Source organism: Taurulus bubalis, assembly GCF_910589615.1.
Source record: "Taurulus bubalis genome assembly, chromosome: 1".
NCBI lineage: Eukaryota > Metazoa > Chordata > Actinopteri > Perciformes > Cottidae > Taurulus > Taurulus bubalis.
The window spans coordinates 38679832-38702207 of record NC_136589.1 but is presented as its reverse complement, the minus strand read 5'-3'; the positions used below and the strand labels follow the sequence as shown (position 1 = coordinate 38702207).

General features: G+C 43.9%; 1 protein-coding gene across 2 annotated transcripts in view; it reads left to right on the top strand.

Annotated features, from left to right (window-relative positions):
• agap3 (ArfGAP with GTPase domain, ankyrin repeat and PH domain 3) overlaps positions 1–22376 on the top strand; it is a gene marked incomplete at its 5' end in the record, with an annotated part of 109259 nt that overhangs the window by 41366 nt on the left and 45517 nt on the right. For both annotated transcript variants that reach the window (XM_079230858.1, XM_079230857.1), the window contains 7 exons: positions 6330–6388; positions 10313–10400; positions 13810–13895; positions 16825–16966; positions 17490–17624; positions 19569–19696; positions 19921–20076. In XM_079230858.1, the coding sequence (XP_079086984.1) occupies positions 6330–6388; positions 10313–10400; positions 13810–13895; positions 16825–16966; positions 17490–17624; positions 19569–19696; positions 19921–20076 (794 nt within the window). The remainder of the gene's footprint in view (positions 1–6329; positions 6389–10312; positions 10401–13809; positions 13896–16824; positions 16967–17489; positions 17625–19568; positions 19697–19920; positions 20077–22376) is intronic.

The following is a 22376-nucleotide window of genomic DNA, read 5'->3' as shown; positions in this document are numbered from 1 at the left end:
GATGGCCTCAATACTGTTGTTGCTCAGCGGCCTTTGGCCCTCGAAGAGGTGATCCCCAGGGTCCGCCAGAGGGGCTGGATGCCCAGGCCCGTCAGCATGACGGTACTGGAGCTAAGAAAGAGGGGCTCTGATGATGAGATAGACAGCCAGAGGAGCTGCAGCCGGACAGGCAGCGACGGAGGGGGCTTCCTCAAAGGTGGCTTCCGTTGGAGGCTTTTTGGCAAAGCGTCTCCAGATAAGAGCAAGGAGAATGATGGTGACAAGGATGCAAAATCGTCTCCCAAATCCAGTAAATCCGAAGCTCCAAAAAGTACACTGGGCTCTTTAAGAAGGAGCCTCAGCCTGCGAATCAGGAGGACTCGGCCCCGGGACAAAGTTACTTTTGGACCTGAAAGGGAATCAAAAGAGAACTCTCGGACTAAAGGCACGGACGAGGAGGCCACAATGCCCCAACGGCCTTTCTCGTACCTCACAGGAAGAATGCTTCCAACTGCCAGTGAGCAGAATGAGGATGGGGGCATGCAGTACATTCATTACCACAGCAGGGGAAAGGTCAAGGTAATGGAGGTACCCCTCTGTCCAACAAAACTGTCTTCCAAACCAGTTCAAGAAGAACCAAGCTTATGGCAGCTCATAGCCAACCGTTTCAGGAGGAAAGAGCAGCCGTTCAGTGGCAAATGTGAAACCCAGCAGCCCCGGAACAAAGAAATTGGCCAATATCCCCTGGAAGGGAATAATAAGTCACAGCCAGTCTCCATAGAGACTCCTGCAGGCATTGACTCCCACAAAGGTCAAGGTAAGACCTGCAAGATTGCTGAATGTATTTCTCAGCTCAGTTCTCAATTTGCAGCCCCTCCTCCAATGCACAGAAAGTTACAGCTCAAAAGAATGAAGGAAGTGCAAGTTTTTTCTTTTTAGAAGGACAGGCAAATGAAAAACACATGGGGAATTGTGAGTTTGGATGGCATTCAAAAAAACGTCTGGTTCCAGAGAGTCCTTTTTGGAATTTCTATTTCGGGGTACTTTATTTCTCCAGTGTTTTTCATTTGTGAGCTGCCCGTGTGTAAGCACTTACACAGCAACTAATTTGCCTTGCATAAGAGTTTCAGAAGTTCAGAAAATTAGTAGGTAAGTACAGTCAACTCAAATCACCAGTGACTGATGAGAACACTGCATAATGGCGTGTTTTTACTGTGGTGTAGCACAGCCCAGTGCTGTCTCTGTGTTCTCCACACACAGGACATAAAGCTGTCTCCTGGCCTCACAGAGACGCAGCTTAAAGCGGTAGCATTAAAGCAGTTAGTGGCTGTAATGAGGATTTGTGTGGCGGCCTAGCAGGGCTAAATTAAGAGGGCTTACACGCTATAATGATGGGTCGGGGTGGAGAGAAAGGAAGACGACTTGAGCACTGTTCTAAAGGACGACTCTGAAAGTGGTGTGCGTTTGTCCAGTTGCTTGGAAGATCAGGCCGAGGGAGGCAGATACTTGCGACCACCTGCATTAATAGCTGTAATTTGCGATGTTTTGTGGGTCAAGATCCAATTTCTCACCTTCACGCGAACACCCAATTAGTTGCCCGTGACAAGTTAATGACTTCTAAAGCCGGCTCGCACATACCATGTGTGTATTTTCATTAAGCCAACCTTTGAACCAGCAAAGCAGATATTTCGTTCTCATGCTAGCATGACACTCGTAATGGTTCCTGAGGTCAACCTTGTTGATCTCCCAGTGTTTTTGTATTCTCACATGACACGTTACCAAGGATACCTGTTCTTGTGGTGGAGTGTCAAGTGGTGTTTGTCCATTTTCTCCACACCGGAGTATCTCAAGTCAGGCATTAGGAATGTAGGTGTGCCGATCAGACTGGAGTGGAGTGAGGTGTTCTGGGCGGGCCTCGTCGCCTGTTGCTACCTGCCTAAGTGTTTGCTCCTAAATTAAATCCAGAAAGCCGAAGCCCGGCACTCACAAAACTAAACACACATGCGTGCACACGCACGCACGCTCATTTCGAGTGCTTCCCGATGACAACTTCTAAATCTTTTGAGGTTTTGATGGGGTTTGAGGTGCGTCCTCACCCCCACCTGTGGCCGAACAAAGCCACTCTGTCGAGCCCGTGGAGGCATGAGTGATCAGTGAACCGTGTGCTGGGATAGGGGCTCTCTCTGGGGGTCTTTGGGTTGGAGGAGGGGTGGCCTGCAATGCGGCGTAGGTGGTCAGCACTGCACTCAACTTGTTGAGGGTTGAAATGCTGGAAATGGCGCTGTAGATAGAACCATGCTCACTGATGCATATTTATTTTTGACTTGCCGTGACTTGCCATTTTACCTATTGACAGTTTGTAGAAAATCCGCCGAGTTTGTCATTCATTTTTTCTTGAATCAGACATGACGTGTTAATACACTTCCTGCCAACAATATTTCCTGTTGCAACTTAACTTTGCAGTTGGAACTTTCATACCAGCATGGTTGGGGGGTGTCAGACTCCCAGCAGGTGACTATGTCCCAGACAAATAGACACTTTCTAGGAAATCAGGACAAACAGTAACACTGTGACGATGCCCCCTCACCCGCTGCAGGAGAAATATGTAGCAAGATATTGAAAAGCACGAGCGGAGGGAAACCTGTTAATAACTGAAGATAGCTCGTGTTTGAGCATCTGTCACTAAAAATCTCAGCCATGGGTACATTTTGTTCGTCGGGATTGCGGTTGAGTAGGTGAGCAGCATCCTGCTGTTCTAGAAACAAGCTGACAAACAGTTTGCTTGAAGTTTGATGTCCTCCTTCACTTGCCGTTTTTCTCTCTTTTGGTTCAAGGCCGATTGTTTCCATCAGTTTGTTCACCTGTTTTGGGGAGCAGAAAAGATAACTCTGACACATCCTTCTCTTAATCGAGTCAGTCCACCTGGCTATTGAGCTGCAAGATGTCTCCTCACCCAATTTGCAAATCATGTTAAATGAGACTCCTGTTTGAACCGAATTTATTTTCAGGAAAGCTATCAATGCCTGTCTGCAGACGCAGACACAAAACTTAAAGTAACTTTAAGTAGGGCATGCCATCCAGAGCGTTTACCTTGTTCTCCGCTGAGTGTGTTTGTCACTTTCCTCCTTTTGACACACTGAAGAGGTTGGTGTTGGCTCAGAAGAACAGAGATGATATTTTTTCCTGCCCGGGTCATTTGCTGTGTGAACACAACAGGAAGAGGTTGCAGGACCGTTTCGTCGAGAGGGGGGGCACGATGAGAGGAGTCGGGACGGGGGAATGTCGGTCGGCCATGAGGTCGGCCTACAAGCGGAGTAGAAAAAGTAATTGCTAGCTAAAGTCTCGCTCTGTAATTTATGATGGTGGGAAAGCATGGTTGGAAAGTCGGAGTGGAAGTTTTGACCTCAAGGTTGTCCTCTTATTCCAAAAAAACACTTCAGATTCACTGCACGTATATGTATGCACTCACTCAGACAACCATACGCATGTGGTTTTTGCTCGCTTTTTCTTTTCTCATAAAAGGGAATAAGTGTGTGTGTGTGTGGGGGGGGGCATTGTGCTTCACTACACTCAGACAGAATGCTCATTTTTATCTGAGTAGACACGAGCAGTGAAGTGAAAAACCTAACAAACAAGCTGGCAACACAGTTTCCCCCCTCAGGAGGCATCACACATGCAGGGGCTCTCTGTTTCCATAGGCATTCTGGGACGCGGTAATGTAGAGGTGCTCATTTTTTAATACTGATGTAACTCGAGCACATGTATTCGATTAGGTTTTTTTGTCTTTTTTATTTTCATTTCTTTCTTTTTTTTTAGCATAGGACCAAACTGGTTTTACTGCTCCATGGCTGGAACAAGTTGGGCATTTTCTGTGTTACGGTTTGTAAAGGGTGAGGGAAGGAACGTACCAGATTATTTCTTCAAACGAGTAATGCAAGTGTCGGGTCCTGTCCAATTTTGTGTAAAAGCTCCTCCTTTCTTCTCGTTCTCTGCTTTTATGTGCTTGAAAGCGTAAGTGGTGTTGTCATGATCAATAATGAGGGAGGGAGCTGCGCCAGAAATGTGTTGGCCTTTGGTGACACTTAATTTCCCTGCATGCTTGTCAATGGATTGGCCTTTATTTGAGTGTATCCCTCTGTAAGAAAAACATCTGTGCATCTGGAGGCCTTTTTTCTGTTTGTTTTTGTTTTCTTAATCATATTCTCTTTAGTGTCTGTTTATTTCTCTACTCATTGATTATTTGTCAGTGTTGCCTTTCTGCATTAAGTGCTAAAGACTGTAACGTTGATGTGTTTATCAAATTGCTAGTTGTGACTGACTATCAACCCCCCCCCCCCCCCCCCCCCCCCCCCAATTACGTGAAAACTAATGTGATATAAATAAATAAAACAAAACAAAAACATCCAAGCCAGTACAGGGAATGCATCTGGAAACAATAGGTCCTTACAGAAGGAAAGGAAATGCAGGAAAATTAGGCAGCAACCTGATCCGATGTCGTCTGAGACCTGAAACTGAATCCGACGGGTGTCTTCGCTCGTGTTGGGACATGTTAAACCCACAATGAGAGAGAGAGAGGGCTTAACAGGGTTTGCTGAAAGGCCCTTCTGTTGGAGATGAACTATTCTCCTCTCCCACAACAAGTGAGACACCCGGAGCAGCGTGGCACTCTTTGTAAGTGGATCTCAGAAATAAGTAAACATTTGAGCATGTGTGTGTGTGTGGGGGGGGGGGGGGGGGGGGGGGGGGGGGGGGGGGGGGGGGGGGGGGGTTGCTTTTACCCTAATTGCAGTATAAAGGAATGTTTGGCTCAGACCCTCCCAGCTATGTGTCATGTGGGCTTTTAGCGTACATTTTTGGAGAGGAACTACAAAACCCGCTTTGTAGTGGCGATGGTTACCTTGCCGTTTATGCTGTCATTCTTTTATCGCCTCGGGCGCAAAAGGAAACCATCGGTGCTGCAACCAATGGCCTTGCTGTTATGATGGCATCCCTCTTTAGTGTGTGCACACTTTAATTGTTGTGCTTCAGACATGAGGAGGGAGTGTGTGGGCTTCACCTGGCATCACACACCTTGTTGTCTGGAGACAGGGAGTCTACTCCCCCATATTGGAGATGGTATCTGCTTCATCTTGGGGGAGGGTTCAGATGGTGAGAAAGCCTTGATCCAAAACAGGAAGGCGGTCTTTGTTCTAATAGTTGTTATGACACATCGTTGTGTTCTCCGTCTCTGTGGGAAACAAGCACCGCTTGTGGAGTAGTCGTGTGTGTTTTTAGCTCTTGAGGGCTTGTGTTGTTCTTCACAGCGCTCGTTCCCACCGCTCGTGTGCGATTATCCAGTCCAAGTCTCCAAATGTCACCGGAAGACCAAAACGAGTTAACTCAAGCCTGATAATGGCTGTCTTTTGAAATGGATTAGCTAAATCCTCGTCAGCGATTGCCCTGTGTTGAAACCGTTTTATTGAACTGCATAGATTGTACTTATTGTGTCACAAGTGTTTCACAATTCCCTCTTGGCAGTTGTGTGTTTTTGTAAGTTGTAAATACATAAACACAACTTGATGTGAACAAATTGGTCACGGAGAAAGAGAAACATTTACTTCTTTGACTGACTTTCAGTTCTGCTATTAGTGTTGTTCTTGATTAAGCTGCTCATTACTTTCTTTATTCATCCTTAAAAAGAAAAGAAAAAACAGTCAATACCCATCAGGTGAAACCAGTTAATTTCCTTTCCCTCAAAATAACTCATAATAGATCATTTTCTGCAGCTCAAATGTGTTGCATTGTTACTTTTCTGATCACATTGTTCGAATCCCTCCGGAATAAAGTGCAGTGAAAAATAGGAAGCGAACAATGGCTTCCCTTGGAGTGCATGACATCAAATAAAGGTTGAAAGTGTGCCTGTTTGAAAGGCTAAATCTTGATCTAACCGTTTGACCTTTTTTAACTTCAGTCGGCCGGGTGCAGCACGGCTCTGCAGATCCTCAGCGATCCCACTGGTTCACTGGAGCTTTGTGTGTGTGCAGGAAATAAAAGATGATGGAAAAGAAATAGGTGAAACTAAGCTGAACATTCATTTGAAACCTTTCACAAAAAATCGATCCCCCAGCTCATCAAAGTGTCCTAAATACCTGACCAGACTGCAGATGGGGTTATTTATATCTATACGACCGCTGAATCCATCATAAAACTTGTTGCACACACGACAGATAGTCTACGAACTGCAGCTTTAAAGCACTTTACCATCATCTGAAGGAAAATGCTGTTACTTCCACAGTATCTGCAGCTGAGGTCAAATGAGTTCAAACAGATGGATTACTTAATTTATTTTTTTGTCTCTCTTTCCTTTTTAGACTCGTTCGTCAACAGCCAGGAATGGACATTGAGTCGGTCAGTGCCGGAGCTGAAAGTGGTGAGTAACTTTAAAAAAAATCTACAGTAACTTTCATATATTTCTAACAGCCCCTCTGTCTATTCGCCCTCCGGGGTTTCATGTTGCTGATGATCATTTTAAATGTCAATGGAAGCATGTTCTGTCCGCGTATTACCGGTTTAGCATTTTACACGAGCTGGAACAGTTGGGAAATTGGCTGGATTTTCCCCCTGGCACGTACTGGGGGATTTTTTTTTAATGAGATGCGTTGGCATGGGGACGCTGGGTGGCTTGCAGCAGGACGCGAAATGAGTGACAGTTTTGGGCTAGACTGGTGACACATCCTGGGTCTGATCCCAGCCGCCAGTGAAGCACACACACAGCCGCTGCCAAATGAACAACTAACATCCTCACATGATTTAGTGCTTTCCCCTCATGAAGACTAGCAGCCTTTAGAAACTGCACTCCACCATTCTGACAGTTGATATAATATTTCCGTGTTCGGGGAATTTATTGTTTGCCCCATGCAAAAGAGAAAACTTCAATAGACTAAAAGTTCACAAAGACAAACTGGCTCTTTTTTTGTGGGGCTTCAAACACTTCAAATGCGTCCCTGTTCCTTTAAGGCTTCTCAGGTGCTAATCAGGAGCTTCAACACATGTTTTCTTGTTAAATGGACTAGAAAAGACTAAATGAAGGGACTCAGAAAAGCAAAATTCTTTTCAAAACTCTCAAAGAATTGCTGCTCGGCGACGAAGGTCACAATGAAAAGAAGTTGTGCTCGGAAGCTTTTCAATATGATGGCGTTCTCCGTTTCTTCTTTTGGGTCAAAACATTTACCTGCAGATTAGTTGAAATGATGATAGGCTGAGATGACCTCTAAACAGGCCTGGACTGGGACAAAAATTCGGCCCTGGACTTTTTGGTCCAGACTGGCCCACCACAGATACAACTCGGTCCGTTGATGTGCTGTACATATAATCACACAAGCCCTTAATAACACTATTATACTGAAATGGGTCATTGTCTCCTTGTCTCTTATTTGATGTAATTTAATCTGAAAATTTCCATAAATAAGTGTTCAAAAAAAATAAAAGCTAGGACAATAAACCATAAACACTGACAGAAAAAAATAGGTAAAGCATATTTGAACAAATTGGACAGTGGGCTTGAAGAAAGTGTATTGATACTTAAAACACTTTAACTCTGGTGACCTGATTTGTAATTATAAAAATTGTGAAAAAGCAGATCTGCATGCTCAAACCACAGCACCATAAAATAGTGGTTAATTAATCAGGATAGTATATCATTTTCCAACACTTTAGAACTAGATCTACACCACACGCTATCTATTATGTCAAGTAAAGTTCATAGACAACGTTTCTGAACATTTAGTGAATGAGTGTTTATCCACAACATGTTAGCTAGCACACTCACCTGCTATCACCACCACCAATCTCCTCCTCCCCCTCCTGTATGTTGTAACTTGTTTCATTACATTATTTACTCTTATTGTGAAGAGCATGGAAACAGGAAGTGCTTGTTGACGCTAACTAATGTTGAACGTTACGTGTGGAAAATATATACATGTCGGGTGCAAGAGCGCATTCTCAATGCTTTAACAGTTGTAATACTGCAGTTCACCATTGGAGTGAGTCCGTTCATACAGACGTGTCTTGTCCTCATTAGAAGCTCCACTTCATGACACTGTGCCACCATGGCAGCGGGAGCCTCACTTTCACTGTCCGACACCTCCTGAGAGGGACCCGCCGCGCCCGGCGCAGCCAAAGCCCCGGAGCCAGAGGCTACACCACCGCCGCCGGCCCGCGCAGCAGCAAACATGTTTATTATAGTTCTGCTCTCAGCAGCATCAGTTGCGAAAGCTTTTTTTTTCTTTTCCCTCAGTTTTTCTGCACCGCCTTTTCGTTTTTTCTCCATTTTTGCTTTCTCTTCTCTCTCACAGATTGCTAATGATGTGTCATTAGCTCATCATTAAAGGTGATTGGACGAGGGGGGTCTGGAAAATGCGTGGGCGGGACTACTGGGCCTATCATAAGGCCACTGGGCCTCTTATGCGTCTTTACATACATACAAAAAAAAAAAAAAACTCCCGGTACTCTCTATGGCCAATCCACCACTGCCTCTAAAACATCTTCTGCGACAGTGAGCTGTATCCCGGTATTGTAGTTTTTGTGATGGCAACTAAACTGTGGTCAAACGTAATTCTGTCTTTTTTTTCTCACCATCTTTTGATCATTAAATCCACACACTTAAAATATTCCCAGATCAAACCCAACCATCTACAAAGAAGAGGTTTGTACTGGAATAGTGCTGAAAGAGCTGTGGGACTTTTACAAAGGCTGTATATCAGCAGGTCACAAAGCCAAACCAGTAAAACAGCAGGAACACTGGTTCGCTGGTGCATTCAAAGTCGATTGTTGTTGACTCATTGCTTTCGCCGCACACAGCCGACAACTTTTGCTAACTTAAAGCTTATTCATAGTTTATTCTGCCGGAGTACCACATGGTATATTTATACTTCAATTATAGAGAGGGAAGGCTGGGAAAGGCCTTAAACCGATCTTTTCTCTTGAGCCTCAAACTTCCCTATAATTAGAACCATACCTGACTCTAACACCCACTAATGATCTAAAGAAGAAGAGGGCGATGCTGGGTAGAGGAGGTGGAGGAGGGGAGGAGGAAGAGGAGGAGGAGATGAGGCGATGAGGCATGTTGCAGCCTTTGTTCTTCCCAGACATGCTGGCATCATCAGCCCACCCTCCGCCATGCATCACCCTGAAGGCGTTGTAGCTCGGGCTGGTCTAGACACCGGGGACAGGAAGTAGGGGAAAGATTGCAACCAAACCGTCGTATGTTCAAGGACTTTCCTCAAAATGTTTCAACCAAATAGTGTTTTTTAAGGTTTAAATGTGCTTACTATTAACTTTCCACCGTTTTCTCGACATACCATATACACATATTTTGTCAGTTTATACCAGCATGGAATTAAAATCTGATTGAGAAGCGTTCCGTCACAGTGAACAATTGATTCACCTTCTATTTCGTGTTTGCACCGTAATCGTAGCAATTTCTCGTTACTTGCACTCGCTAATGCATGTAAACCGATACATGGCTGCACAATATATAGGTTTTATACTGATATTGGGATATGAGACTAGAAAGCGTCTTAGATATTTGTTATTGTAAAATGGCATTATGTGTGGCCTTTTCCTGGTTTTAAAGCTTGCATTAAAGTAAACCTGTCATTTTCTGAATTTACCAGATTGTTGTATTATTTATTCTTTAACCCCCTTAGTCATTAAATCCACATTACTGATAATTATTTCTCAACAATCTCACTGTCTCACAAAATTGTTGCAATGTTGATATTGAGGTATTTGGTCAAAAACATTGTAATATTTTATTTTTCAGGACTAAACTAATATCTCGACACTTAATTTAACAGATGGGCTCTAATGGTGATGCTTCTGTTGACGGGAACTGTTATAAAAACTTGTCGTACAACTAAGAACTGTCACTTGTCAGCCAAAGAGCAACCCTTTTCTTATTTTTTTCACTATATACGGTATTATTTAAAAGGTATAAGCAGTTTGTCGATACTGGGCCCTAACCTGCAACAACCACGTCGAGGTTGAGGTTGAAGGGTCATTCCTGAACTTTGAAACGGCAGCTTAACCGCAAAGAAAGTCTCACACACACAAGGTCCACTAACTAACCGTGTGTTTCTGCAGCTTCTAACAACACGCCGTGGCCTTGCTCAGCAGATAGAGTCGCTACAAGGTTGAGAGCAACAGAAACACAAAGACTTTGTGCCGAGACTCCTTTTTTTTGTGCCAGGTCACCATTACGGCCCCCTTTTTAAGTCTACACATGCTACTGGTTTGTACCTGCCATGTTGTGCCTGTCAGCGATAATCACAGCATTTTTCTCTTGGCCTTGCAGGGCATTGTGGGAAATCTGTCCAGCGGGAAGTCTGCTTTGGTCCACCGGTACCTGACAGGCACATATGTGCAGGAGGAGTCTCCTGAAGGTAAGAGTCTGCTGATGGAGGTTGCAGGTCGTGGGGGTGATTGTAAACATGTCAGATACTCAAAATAAAGAACACGTATTCACATTACTGTGGCTTTCACGGCCTAATTTACCTCCACAGCTTGTCATATACAATACGTGGCCGCTGACGAGGGAACACCCGTGTCGCCCGTGTGTCAGCCTCTCATAAATTCAGAGAAGCCTTGTTATTAGATTGATGACAATCTGATGTCTTCTGAAATGATTAATGAAATGATACAGAAGCCTGCCAGCTGGTAAATTAGTTTTCTTTTGTTTTACACTGGAAGAAAGTCAAGCAGGTTGGCACTGATTGCTCCATTGTACAGACGGATAATTATGATGGGTGCATTAGGATATTTACACCAAGCAAGGTGCCTTGTTAGTGTGTGTTTTTTTTCTAATATGTTTGTATTAAAATGTTGTGCGTTTTGATTAAATCAAGCTTCCGAATGCCAAAAATGATAACTGGGTGGGTTAAATTTTATAAATCAGCTTTCTCCTCCTCCACTGGGATTGGTGAGATAATGACAAAGCATAACATTTCCAGTAAATATGGGCTGTGAAGATTACTCACATTACTCACATATTAAACCTCAAAGGTAAAACTAAACCCCATCTTTTTTTCTGGAACTGGACATCGTAAACCGTTCACTTCCTGAATGTGCTGATGGAGAATTCATTTTAAAATTTTCTAATTTATTTAAAATCTCTTATTAGTCCCACAACGGGAAATTAATTCTCTGCATTTTAACCCATCCCTTAATGGGTCTGTTTCTCAGTTTAGTTTAAGAAGGTCTATTTTCAGAAAGGCAACCCTCTCCTTATCAACTCGCTGAGATTTAAAAAATATTCTTCAGTTTATCAGCAGCATCATAATGAGAATGCCCCCTTCTGGCCTGAAAGGTAAGTCCTCCTCTCAGAGATGTTGGTAAACCCAGAGTTAACTGATGATCTTTGAGGGGTTTGCAGTGTTTCATTTTTGTGTAATTATAGGGAGGATGAGACGTGAAGTGCATAATTAGTTTCTGGCATTTTGCTGCACCGAGGGAGAAAAATCCTCATGGCTTAATTAGTCCTTGAGAAATCAATGGTGGAAAATGCAGAAAAAAAACCCCAACTGAACAAGCGTTGCTGCTGTAATCAAGGAAACACGTTGACTCAGATATTACAGCGTTCCCCTTTGCATTGCTGCGAGTTGCTATGATACAAAATACCTATCCCATAATTAGCAACTCCTCAAGCTCCCTTTTTGTGTGTTTTTTTACATGCTTTAACACTGGTTTAGCAACGGCTGTTTCTTCAGTGTTTTGTTCCTGGGCTTTTTGCTATGTAGGATATCTGTGAGGAGAAAAGAGAAAAGGTACTGGGGTGTGTTGCCATGGCAACACCGGATGGAGCGCCGTTGGATTGTGGCTCTGTGTCAAGGTCTAAGCCTCCGTGTAAGCAGAGTATGCTCACTGCGTGTTAACCGTGCCTACCGACTCACCGGCTCTCCGTAGGCCGGCTGCAAGGTTATTAGTCGCCTCTTTTTATGTAACATGGAAACTCATTTGAATGCACCATGACTTAGAAAAGTCCGATGGTGGAAGAGGCACGGTGGACTGCTGCCTCAATTGTTATTATTAATATTATTATTATGCACGGCATAGGCCTTTTTTTTATTGGCTCTGCTCTAAATAAAGACAACAGCATCCCGGGCGATTACGCAACTGAAATGTTTACTTCGATTTCCACCCGTGTTTTCACCAGAGCCGTATGCTTTCACTACAGATTCTGATTTCAGAGAGACTTTCCATAATCTGCTGCCAATCTTTGGTTTGCTGTGTCGTTCTGATCCAGCCTTTCCCACTGTGTAATTAGATCCTCCTCATCTCGCCCCCATCCCTTTTTAAACGGGATTCAGAGACACACAGAAACATAGTTTCTCAGCTCTTTGTCTGCATCTCCAAAGCTCTGGGAAAAAGCTGGCTGGTGGTACGTGAATCTCTCCCTCTTACACAACCAGCATCCAGCGAGAGCCGGTGCAAAAGACCGGGAGAATCCCTTATTTGCCAAGCGGGCTAGAGTGGACTTAACAGGGTGGAAGTGTGGCTCGAGTGGATATGTATTGATACTGAGACGGGAATAAACTCTGCCTATTAAAACATTACAGGGCCTGGCTACTCACAGCTCCTCTGTGATGTAAGACCTGTGGTCCTTGATGTGCTGGCCGCACAGCGTGAACTCCGGCTCTTTTATTATCCAAGAATATCTTTGCTAAGAGGCCTGCTTATGAAACTCCCAGACAGCTGTAGCAGGTGCACTTCTAGTCGGCGTCACACATCTGCTGTCCTCAGCACTATTCGTTTTAATACGCTTCATGATCATTCCTAGAACTTTTTTTCTTCTTCTTCATTTGTGCATTTTACAATTTTTATCAAATTGCCTTCAGCATATTTTCGTATTCATAAGACACTGTGTTCACAGCCAGGGACATCTCGAGCTTCCCAACTTTCTCATTTGAATGTTTTTAATCCCCGCAGGATCGCAGACCATTCAAATGATATGCAAAATCTAATTTACTGCATAGTTCTCTCCCATTGATCTCTTCTTTATCTGCGGGCCGGCTTTGCTCGCAGCAAGAAATGTGCATTTCTATTAGAGGAGGAAGTGAAGAAGAGGAGCGAGATAGTCAAGGCCGCGCGGGGGCTAAGTGTACGCTCGTCCCCGGCCTCATGACCCTGGGGCGCAGCGGTCCATAATGTTTTTGATTTTCATCTTCCATCACCTCTGTTCCTTTTTCTCTTTTTAGTCTCTTTGCAATAAACGATTAATTTAAGCAAAGTGTAATGAGTTATGTTAATGCCGTGAAAAGCAATCTCCTGAACCTCCTCTGTAGCTCACGCTGGACTGAACGTGGAGTCGGATCACGCTTTGTGAAGGGAAAGTTTCCCCGGGACTTGTGGCTGTGCAGTGACAGTGTTACTGAACCTGTTCACTCAGCAGCTGTGTATTAGATGCGCTAAATGGCAATTTCTCGCACACATAATTGGCTCCATAGAGACCTGGTTTCCTGTCGGGCATATGATCCTCACTGCAACACATCCAGGGGGCGTGGGGGTTTCTAAATTGAGATCCGCACTTAGACTTGCACACATCTCGCCCCAACTTTTTATACGCCATGTCAAGCTGTGTTTTCCTTTTAACTTTGCCATCTGGAACAATCCTCATGGTTGTTTTTGTGTGATTTACGAGACGTGTCTGCAGTTTTTTTTCTCCCCGGAGAAACCCGGGTGGTCAGTTATTACATCCTTAGACCATTTTCTGATATCATCTTGTACCAGACTTGCCACGTTATGGGAATCATCTCGGAAACAATATCAAATAGTTGATAAATGTCTCTTCCTCAGGTGGACGGTTCAAGAAAGAAATAGTGGTGGATGGACAGAGCTACCTACTTCTGATCAGAGACGAAGGAGGGCCTCCAGAATTGCAGGTAAGAGTGTTGATTCTGAAGAAGAAAATAATCTCTTTCCTCTAAAGCTGCAAGATGTGGGAGACAGGAACTGTCTGCAAACTACGGCTGCTCCCTCGTACTGGTTTAGATAAAATAAGATAATCCTTTATTAGTCCCACATTGGGGAAATTGCAGGATTACAGCAGCATAGTAAGAAAAAGTAATATAAATAGCAGTAATACAAAAACCGTAAAGAAGAAGGATACAGTAGTTGACCGATCGGTGGTTTTAGTCTAAAGGCAATCTGTGTGATTTATGCTTATTTCCAAGAAACACATCTCTTTTAAACACACAATTTCAATGACAAATTGATGGGAAGCATCACTTTAAGTCTTGTGTTAGTCGACTAAGAATAGGATTTAGAATTTAGGACCACTGCTTGCCTGCAATTACGAGCCAGTTGTTCATTACATTGTAATGCCTCCTAAAAGGTGTTTGTTTGACCTGAGGATGTCTTTGGGCGAGTACAGCACTACTGCAAGCTGCCATGCAGGCAGGAAGTGTTTAGAGACGGACCATTACTTCTCTGCAGGACTGTTTGGAGCAGCGGGGGCAGCACAACAGATCAATGAGAAAGCTAAGCCAAAATAATGTTTGTGGTGGAAAAGCATCATCTAATATATTATGTGCAATATGAAGAGTAATGGAGCTACTGTTTTCATCCAGAGTGGGCTGCACTGAGTCTTCATAAGAGATCATGCAACACTACCGACACTGTTTCATGCTTTTCCAATGGAAATAAATTGCTTCCGGCAAACCATTGTGTAACATCAGAGCCGGCATCAGACTCTTATCCTTTGTGATTTTTGATTGTTTTATGTGTTGGGTTTTGCCTCCCATTTACATGTCTTACAGGACTTGTACTTAAGATAGGACATTTATGTTTTATTCTATTTCATCCAGTCTGGGTTTTACAACTGTCAATAATTCATTCTGACATTTGCTTTGGTGTCTTGGTTATATCCTGTTTTTAGGTTTTTGGAAAAAAAATCTGATGTACTATATACAAATGGATGCTTCAGTCGTAATTAGCAACTAAAGCTGTCCAAAAAGATTGTCACGAGTTAAAAGTGTGCAATATTTGACTTTCGGTTCACTCTCACGGCCTTCGGCAGCGTCGTGTCCAGATGCAGCAGACCAAAGTTCAGATAAACCGACTCCACGCCACCAATCCAGCGGCCAAGCGGCAGACACACAAAGCTGCAGCTTCCTGTTGAACATAGTGGAGCATTAAGCTGATAAAGAGCCAGATATCTCCCTCAGGAGTTGGCAAAGAGAGCAACAGAGCTAAAAGGAAGTTGGACTTACGTTTGTCTGTTGGTCAGAAGCACGACTCCAAATGAATGCTAATGTTGCTCCATGTCTACTGGAAGTGTAAATAGGGAGCTATCAGCTTACATACTCACCGTGTCCACTCAGGAGATGGCTTTTTTTTATTAGCAGAGAGTAAAGTACAGCACATCCGGGTGGTATTTGACTGTATTGAGTGCTTTTTGAATATCATTCTTGGAGTCTTTTGTTAACTTCTGTTTCTGGAATTAAACAAAACCCCCAATAAAATCAAAAAGGAGATTTAATAAGCAGATTTAATAAAATGCTAACAAACCCCTTTCCGGAAACACAAAAACGACTTGCTTGTGGCTTCTCTCGCCAGATTGAATGCTTCTCGTCACACGAGAGCTCAGTGGGAATTGGCCGTGCGTTTGTCACCTGGCCTGGCAACGTTCCGATTTTTTACGCTTGCATTGCGCTCCGTGAGATTAAGGGAATAGAAATTAGTTTGGTTTAGTTGTCAGCTGCCTGTATAATTAGTGGCATAATTAAAGGCCTCCATTATGTTCACACTCGCAGGAGGCTGAGCGGAGTTGTGGCTCGGAGGCTTGATTTGCCATTCTTTCCCTACTGGGGGTCTGAGTGAGGTGTGCAACCTGAATGGAGAAAAGGGCAGTACGACGCAGCAGCTACCGCTCGATCGTCACTGCGAGCGCTACTCTGATGCTCTGCTTTGCCTCTTCCCCACAATGAATGATGAGAATTGATTTCCTCCTGCTCAAGGGAAACCTCTCTGCACCCTGTTTGATTATAAACTACGCTGAGATTGTGAATGGCGCAGATACAAACTCCGAGATGATTATGACAGCAGTGGGAATGCAGATAAGGAAGCAGTAGTGGGGTTTAATCATTGGCTTTCATATCACCTAGTGACTGACGGCCCTTTGCCTGAAAACAAGACTCTGTATCGTGGCTGCTGCTACACTGCCCCCTGCTGTCTGTGTGCGTGAACTTCAGTCCAAAGAAAAGGCCTGCGGCACAGCAGTAAAAACGTCTGTATTTAAGATGCATGGCCTATTTCAGGGCCCCATTATAGGAATGAATTCTATTCATAAAAAAAAAAAATTAAGACGTATTTATTTAACTAAATTCGTATCTCAATAGTTTTCCCTCAGAAGAAAAGTTGAAATACCTTGATGAAAATGATGAAATGTACATCTATTCCTTATATGATCTATGCACATGCAAAATGTAGCTTTTTTTTAAAACACTCCTCTCTCTCTGGAGCTTTCAAGTGTGCACATCACCCTCGTTGCATAATAGATCACAATTGGCATCCAAACTAGTTGTGGGTTCAAGCAGTAGTAGTAGTAGTAGTAGTAATAATAATAATGTGCACAGGACGACTTAAACTGTGCACAGGTTTAAGTTGAGCACAGAGAAGCACCTTTTTATAAGTAGATTTGTGTGAACAGCCTTCTGCATGCACATCATTCTGCACAGTGAAGCTCAGACATCCAGGTGGAAGTGACAATAAGCAGCGGTACGGTTTACACCATGTCAAAGTTCTCGTGCCATAATGAGGCCTCCTAGTTTTCCACAGTGCTTCAACATGTCTCCTCTGCTCTGTCCCCAGTTTGCTGCCTGGGTGGATGCGGTGGTTTTCGTCTTCAGCCTGGAGGATGAGATCAGCTTCCAGACGGTCTACAATTACTTCTTGCGCCTCTCCAGCTACAGGAACACAGCTGAGGTCCCCATGGTCCTCGTTGGAACACAAGGTGTTTTTCTTATTATCTGATATACATGTTTCTCTACTCTCTGTCTTGCATTGTCTTTACACTTGATCAAGATCAACAAATCCCACCAAAAGATCAGAACCAGAACCAACAAGGAATTGATCATAGCAACAAGAGCTGTATGCGTAGCTAAAGCCTGAATTAGCACAGCGTTTTCTTTCTGTGTGCAATAGAGTACCTTTATTGTCCAAAAGCTATTAAATCACACCAGTGAGCCACGCTGTCGCTCTGGGTGACATGTTCTACACACACTATACTGCTGCCGGAAATACTTGCATGCACATCAAATGTGTATTAATCCGCAGCAGAAAATAGTCTCCAAAGAATGCACCATTTACACCTTTTCTAGTCATGTTTCCTGAAAATGACAGTGCCCAGTTGTTTTAGCCTGTGTTCATTTCTTTTTGGTGAAATTAATTGACTTGAGAATATCACCTGCCTCATTGTTTAAAGTAAAGTAAAAAGTTTGAGTAATACTATTTTCTTACCCCCTTTCTTCTCTTAGATGCAATCAGCGCCGCCAACCCCAGAGTGATCGATGACTCGCGGGCCAGAAAGCTGTCGAACGACCTGAAGCGCTGCACGTATTATGAGACCTGCTCCACCTACGGCCTGAACGTGGAGAGAGTCTTCCAGGACGGTGAGAGGGGTGCCCAAAAAAAAAATGGAAATGCGTTAGACAGGAAGTAGAAGGTGTGGCTTGAACATGATGGTGGTTTAGAGCGAAGCACACATCCCTAGTTTACCCCATTTTTGGGGCCCTTGAGCTACGAAAAAATTACCAATTTATGGAAAATAATGAATAATTTGTTGGTTTTACCTTATTGTATTGTCTTATTCGCATGCCTCACTCAAAGCAAACACAAAGGATTTGTTTATTCATTAATCAAAATTATTCCAAATCATCAAACCAACAGCTAAATAACATTTCAGATGAACAATCTCCAATCTAATACATTTGATGGAAGGACCACAGGATCTTTTGATGATTTCTTGATTCGACAAAATCGCAGCGTTTTCTATGAATGATGTGAACGCCACTTGGATACAGGATATTTTCACCTTATTCCCATTTCAAAGAAAGTGGTCAAATCATGAGTTGGTTGGCGAAACATTAGATCAACTTCCATAATCTCGTGTTGTCACGCCGTGAAACTGGAATAGAATTTGCTTTAAAATGCACTAATTATTACATGTTTAGTTTAGTTTTTCCACTCCACTTGCCACTTGAAAAGGACTCCATGCTGTTGAGCACGTCAACGTATAAAGGCCTGTATGACTTGTGCAGAGTGGCGCACGTACACATTGATTTCCTCTATGCTGTGTGGTCAGCAGCTATGATTAGCGGTGTACTTTTGTGAACAGTGGAGGAGGAACATTAACGGGCTCGTCTTAATTAATTACTCAGCAGGCGTTTTTAAATTGTCAAACGCTCCGAGCTTACATCGGGACGTCGGATTGCATATAAATGTGGAGCCGGAAGCTTAAAAGACCGGTTAATATTCAGTCGTGTACGACTGGTGAAATGCCTTCTTAATGTCTCTTAAACATATCTTGGCAACTCTCAAACTCTCTCAAAGCCTCTATTAAGCCTCTCCTGATAGAAGTGAAAAACAGTGTTTTTATGAAGACTTAATTGACATGTCCTAACTATGCATACGAGTAAACCTGTAGTGGAACTGCCACTTCAACTAATCTGCACTGTATCTGTAACTTCTTAACCTTTGCAAATATCACAAAACCTTACTGAAAATATCTATCTGCACAGCTACTTTCTAAAATTAAGAAAGGAAATATGTTTTTTGGTGGGAACATGACTCTTAAAGTGATCCCAGGTGAGAAGATTTACCTTTTTAATAAGACATGCTGTCTTCTATTAAATGTGGTTTCATGACTTAAAATAATGAGATTTCTTATCTTTCTTTTCTTCTTCTTATGTTTTTTATTGTTGGGACTATTTCTCTGAGGTGGTTTGTCCAGATTAGTTGCACTGCCACCTGTTTCCTTTATTGTGTTGTGATCTTTGGCTGCACATTCACAAAGTTATTTTGTCATGAAAGCAAAAGTCATGATCAAATCTTTTGGAAACAGAGAGACGGTACTGCACTTTTAAAAATGTCTATTTAAGCAGTTTATGTTGAGTAAATGTGTCCGATCTCTGATACATGATTAACAGATACTCATTGTTTAATCGCGTGTCACTCACACTCACTTCTATATTATGAGATAATAAAGTCGAAATTATGAGATAGTAAGTGCACATGTGCTTCAGTGACGCTGGCTTTTGTCCTTCCTGTTATCTGCGCTGTCTTCATAAGTCTCCTCATCCCCTCGCCGGTCTAACCATGCAAATGAAATGCAAGCATAACATTTGACGTAATTATGACTTTTTATCTCATAATTTCTTTCTATTAGTCGTCTAGTAGCCCCGGAAAGGAGCAATGCAACACTATACAGAGGCACATGCATGGTTTCTATTAGTCCCTCAGAGCTCTCTGACTTCCTTTACTGACAATCCTTTATGTGAGGAAAGACGGGGTTAATAAGCAATGTGTGGCTGTGTCTTTGCCATGCTCTTCTCCAGTTGCCCAGAAGGTCGTGGCCATGAGGAAAAAGCAGCAGCTCTCCATCGGCCCGTGCAAATCTCTCCCTAACTCTCCCAGCCACTCGTCAGTCCCCGCTGCATCCATCCCCTCGGTTCACCTTAACCAGGTAAGATCCAAACCGTCAACGTAGCATCAATGCAGTTCATATTATTAAGAGCTTTACGCTGTTATTCAAGGATCATTCTCCGTTTATGTGAGGACTTTTTTTTTTTTTATCAACGTGGGAAAATAAATAATATATAAAGACTTTCAATCTCTCCATCTTTCCCTCTCCTCCCTCCTCCCTTCTTCTGATTCCGCCGGCTCTTCTTAATCTCTCTCGCTCCCCAGGCGGCCAATGGTGGGGGTGCATTCAGCGACTACTCCTCCTCTGTTCCCTCCACCCCCAGCATAAGTCAGCGGGAGATGCGCATTGAGACCATCGCTTCCTCTAACACGCCCACGCCCATCCGCAAGCAGTCGAAGCGCCGCTCCAACATTTTCACAGTAAGTATGCGACAGCTGATGCAAAGCAACACCCACTCACACTACTAGAAGGCATGTTGCCGAGCACACTTTGTCCACCAGAGGGAGACGAGGTCGCTCGAAAGTGCATTGCAGCCACCTCTCCTGCCTCCTATGCAGGCGAAGAAAAGCGTCTTGTTCACACAGCAGGAAGGGCAAAGGAGGGAAAAAGTAGAAATTATATTAGTCCCCCGAAATGCTCCGAAAGAATAAACCCTTGTTTCAAAGCAAATATCAAAGATAAGCACTGTGTGTGTGGGGGGAGGGGGGAGAAACACTGTTTTTCATGTCCTTCTTCTTTTCTAATTGGATGTAGTGAGTGCACATGGATTACGTTTCTCATCTCACCCACAACAAACTAGGCCCTCTGCACCTCTGTCTAAATCTTTGACCTCCCTCCCCCTCCCCCTCTTATTTTTTACTAGATCCTTTCTTTGCAGTGACTTCCCTTTTGGGCAGAAACGGCAGCAACAAACCGCCAATGCCGCCTCTCCTGCCCGACCGAGCTAAACTATAACGCGCTGCTAGTAACGCATGCCCACGCCCTCCGACGCCCCCCAGCTCCAGATAGAAAACGCTCCCCCGGCCACTAGCCGTCTCGCCGAGTCTAGACAACACCCCAGAGCTCGCCCCCGCTTACTTCTACTCCGGGCCCAAATCCGATCTCGACCACCAGGAATTGCCCCCCACCAGTATCCCGCCCCTTGTCTGCCTGCTCTTTACCCCATGTCCTGTCGTATTTGCCCTTTGGTCTAACCAATAGCATATGTGTGCACTAACCACTCTAATTTCCTGAGCTGTCCTAAGCTTGTCCTTTACTTGTAGCCTCTTGCCCTCTTCTTCTACCCAGCCTGCTCCCTCCTTTCCTCTTCTCTCTCTTCCCTCCTACACCAGCCTTCTTCTTTGCTGCTAAGCCTTTCCTAATCTCACGTAGTCCGCCTCTTTCAAGCTCGGGGGAGGCCTGCAGTTTTTTTTTGTTTTTGTATCCCAAAAATGCCGTCGTCGTCCTTCAAATCAATGAAAAAAAATTTCAGAGAGCTTGTTTGTGCCTCCAAAAAAAAAAAGAGCCAGCGAGTGTTTTCACAATGCCTGCGGGGTCAGCTTTTCCAAAGGTCGGCTTCTCCTTGTTTTTTTTGTAGTTTTTTTCTCCAGAACTCTTGAGAGCTTCATGAGACAGATCAGGCTATGTGAGATGATTCCTTTCCTCATCCCTGATGCATCCACCCTTCCCCACCTTTAAAACAACCCTTCTCCTCCACCTGTCTTTCCTGTCCTCCTTCTGCTTCCTTCTGTCGCCCTCCGTCTCCTCCCTCCTGCCTCCTTCTCTCCCCCTCATATCTTTCTAACTAACTCCCTCTTGAACCTCCCCACCTATCCCCCGACTCCTCTATTTCTCCTCCTGCCTTCACCCTGTTACCCCAGCTGCTGTGGGAGCCGCAAGCTTCTTTGTGGCCTCCGAGCAGTACAGGCTGTGTGCTAGCTCCCCTTGTTGTCTCCCTTCCCCCCCTGCTAGGTAGTGACTAACCATGTCCACCAGAGAAATGAGCCTCTCCCCGTCCGCGTCATGGAGATACCGAAGCACGCCACCTACCCAGTGTGGGTGCCGGACTGGCAAGTCGAGCGGGAGTTTCAGCTCATGACCTTCTGAGGAGCAGCGAGCCGAGGGTGGGAGAGGGGAGGGGGAGGGAGGGAGGAAAAGAGGAGGAGGAGGAGGGGACGGAAAGTTAACAGGGCGATGTCGACGTTTCTTCAGTGACACTTGAAGAGTGCAGTGGGCTAAGGAGAGGAAGACTTGCAGTGCCAACCTTTTTTTTGCCATTACAAGAAACGCCAGAAAGAGAAAATATTCCATCAACACAACAATATCGAGGATGTCCCTTTCCTAGCATTGTCCGTTTAAAAAAAAAAAAAAAAAAAAAAGAAATAAGTTGTGTGACAAAGTTCTCTAAAAACGTCCTGCTGCTCGCTGATAGACGGCAGGCTGCCATTCATGTTTTCTAGCCACACTCTTGTAAGTAGGTTCACTTTATGTTAGTTTTGGGAGTTTCAAGAGAAAGTATTCCATGAATGAAAATATGCCTTAATCTCATGAGTAGACGAGCTTTGACAGATCAATATCAGACTCACTTAAGTCATTACATACGATGTTTTTGTTCTAATGATACAGAGGAGAACACTGCTACAAGTAAATGAATCTTCACTTGTAATCAGATATAACATTAATCATTGTCACATTTGTGGCATTGGCATTGGGACTCTTGAAATACAATTAAAACAAATCC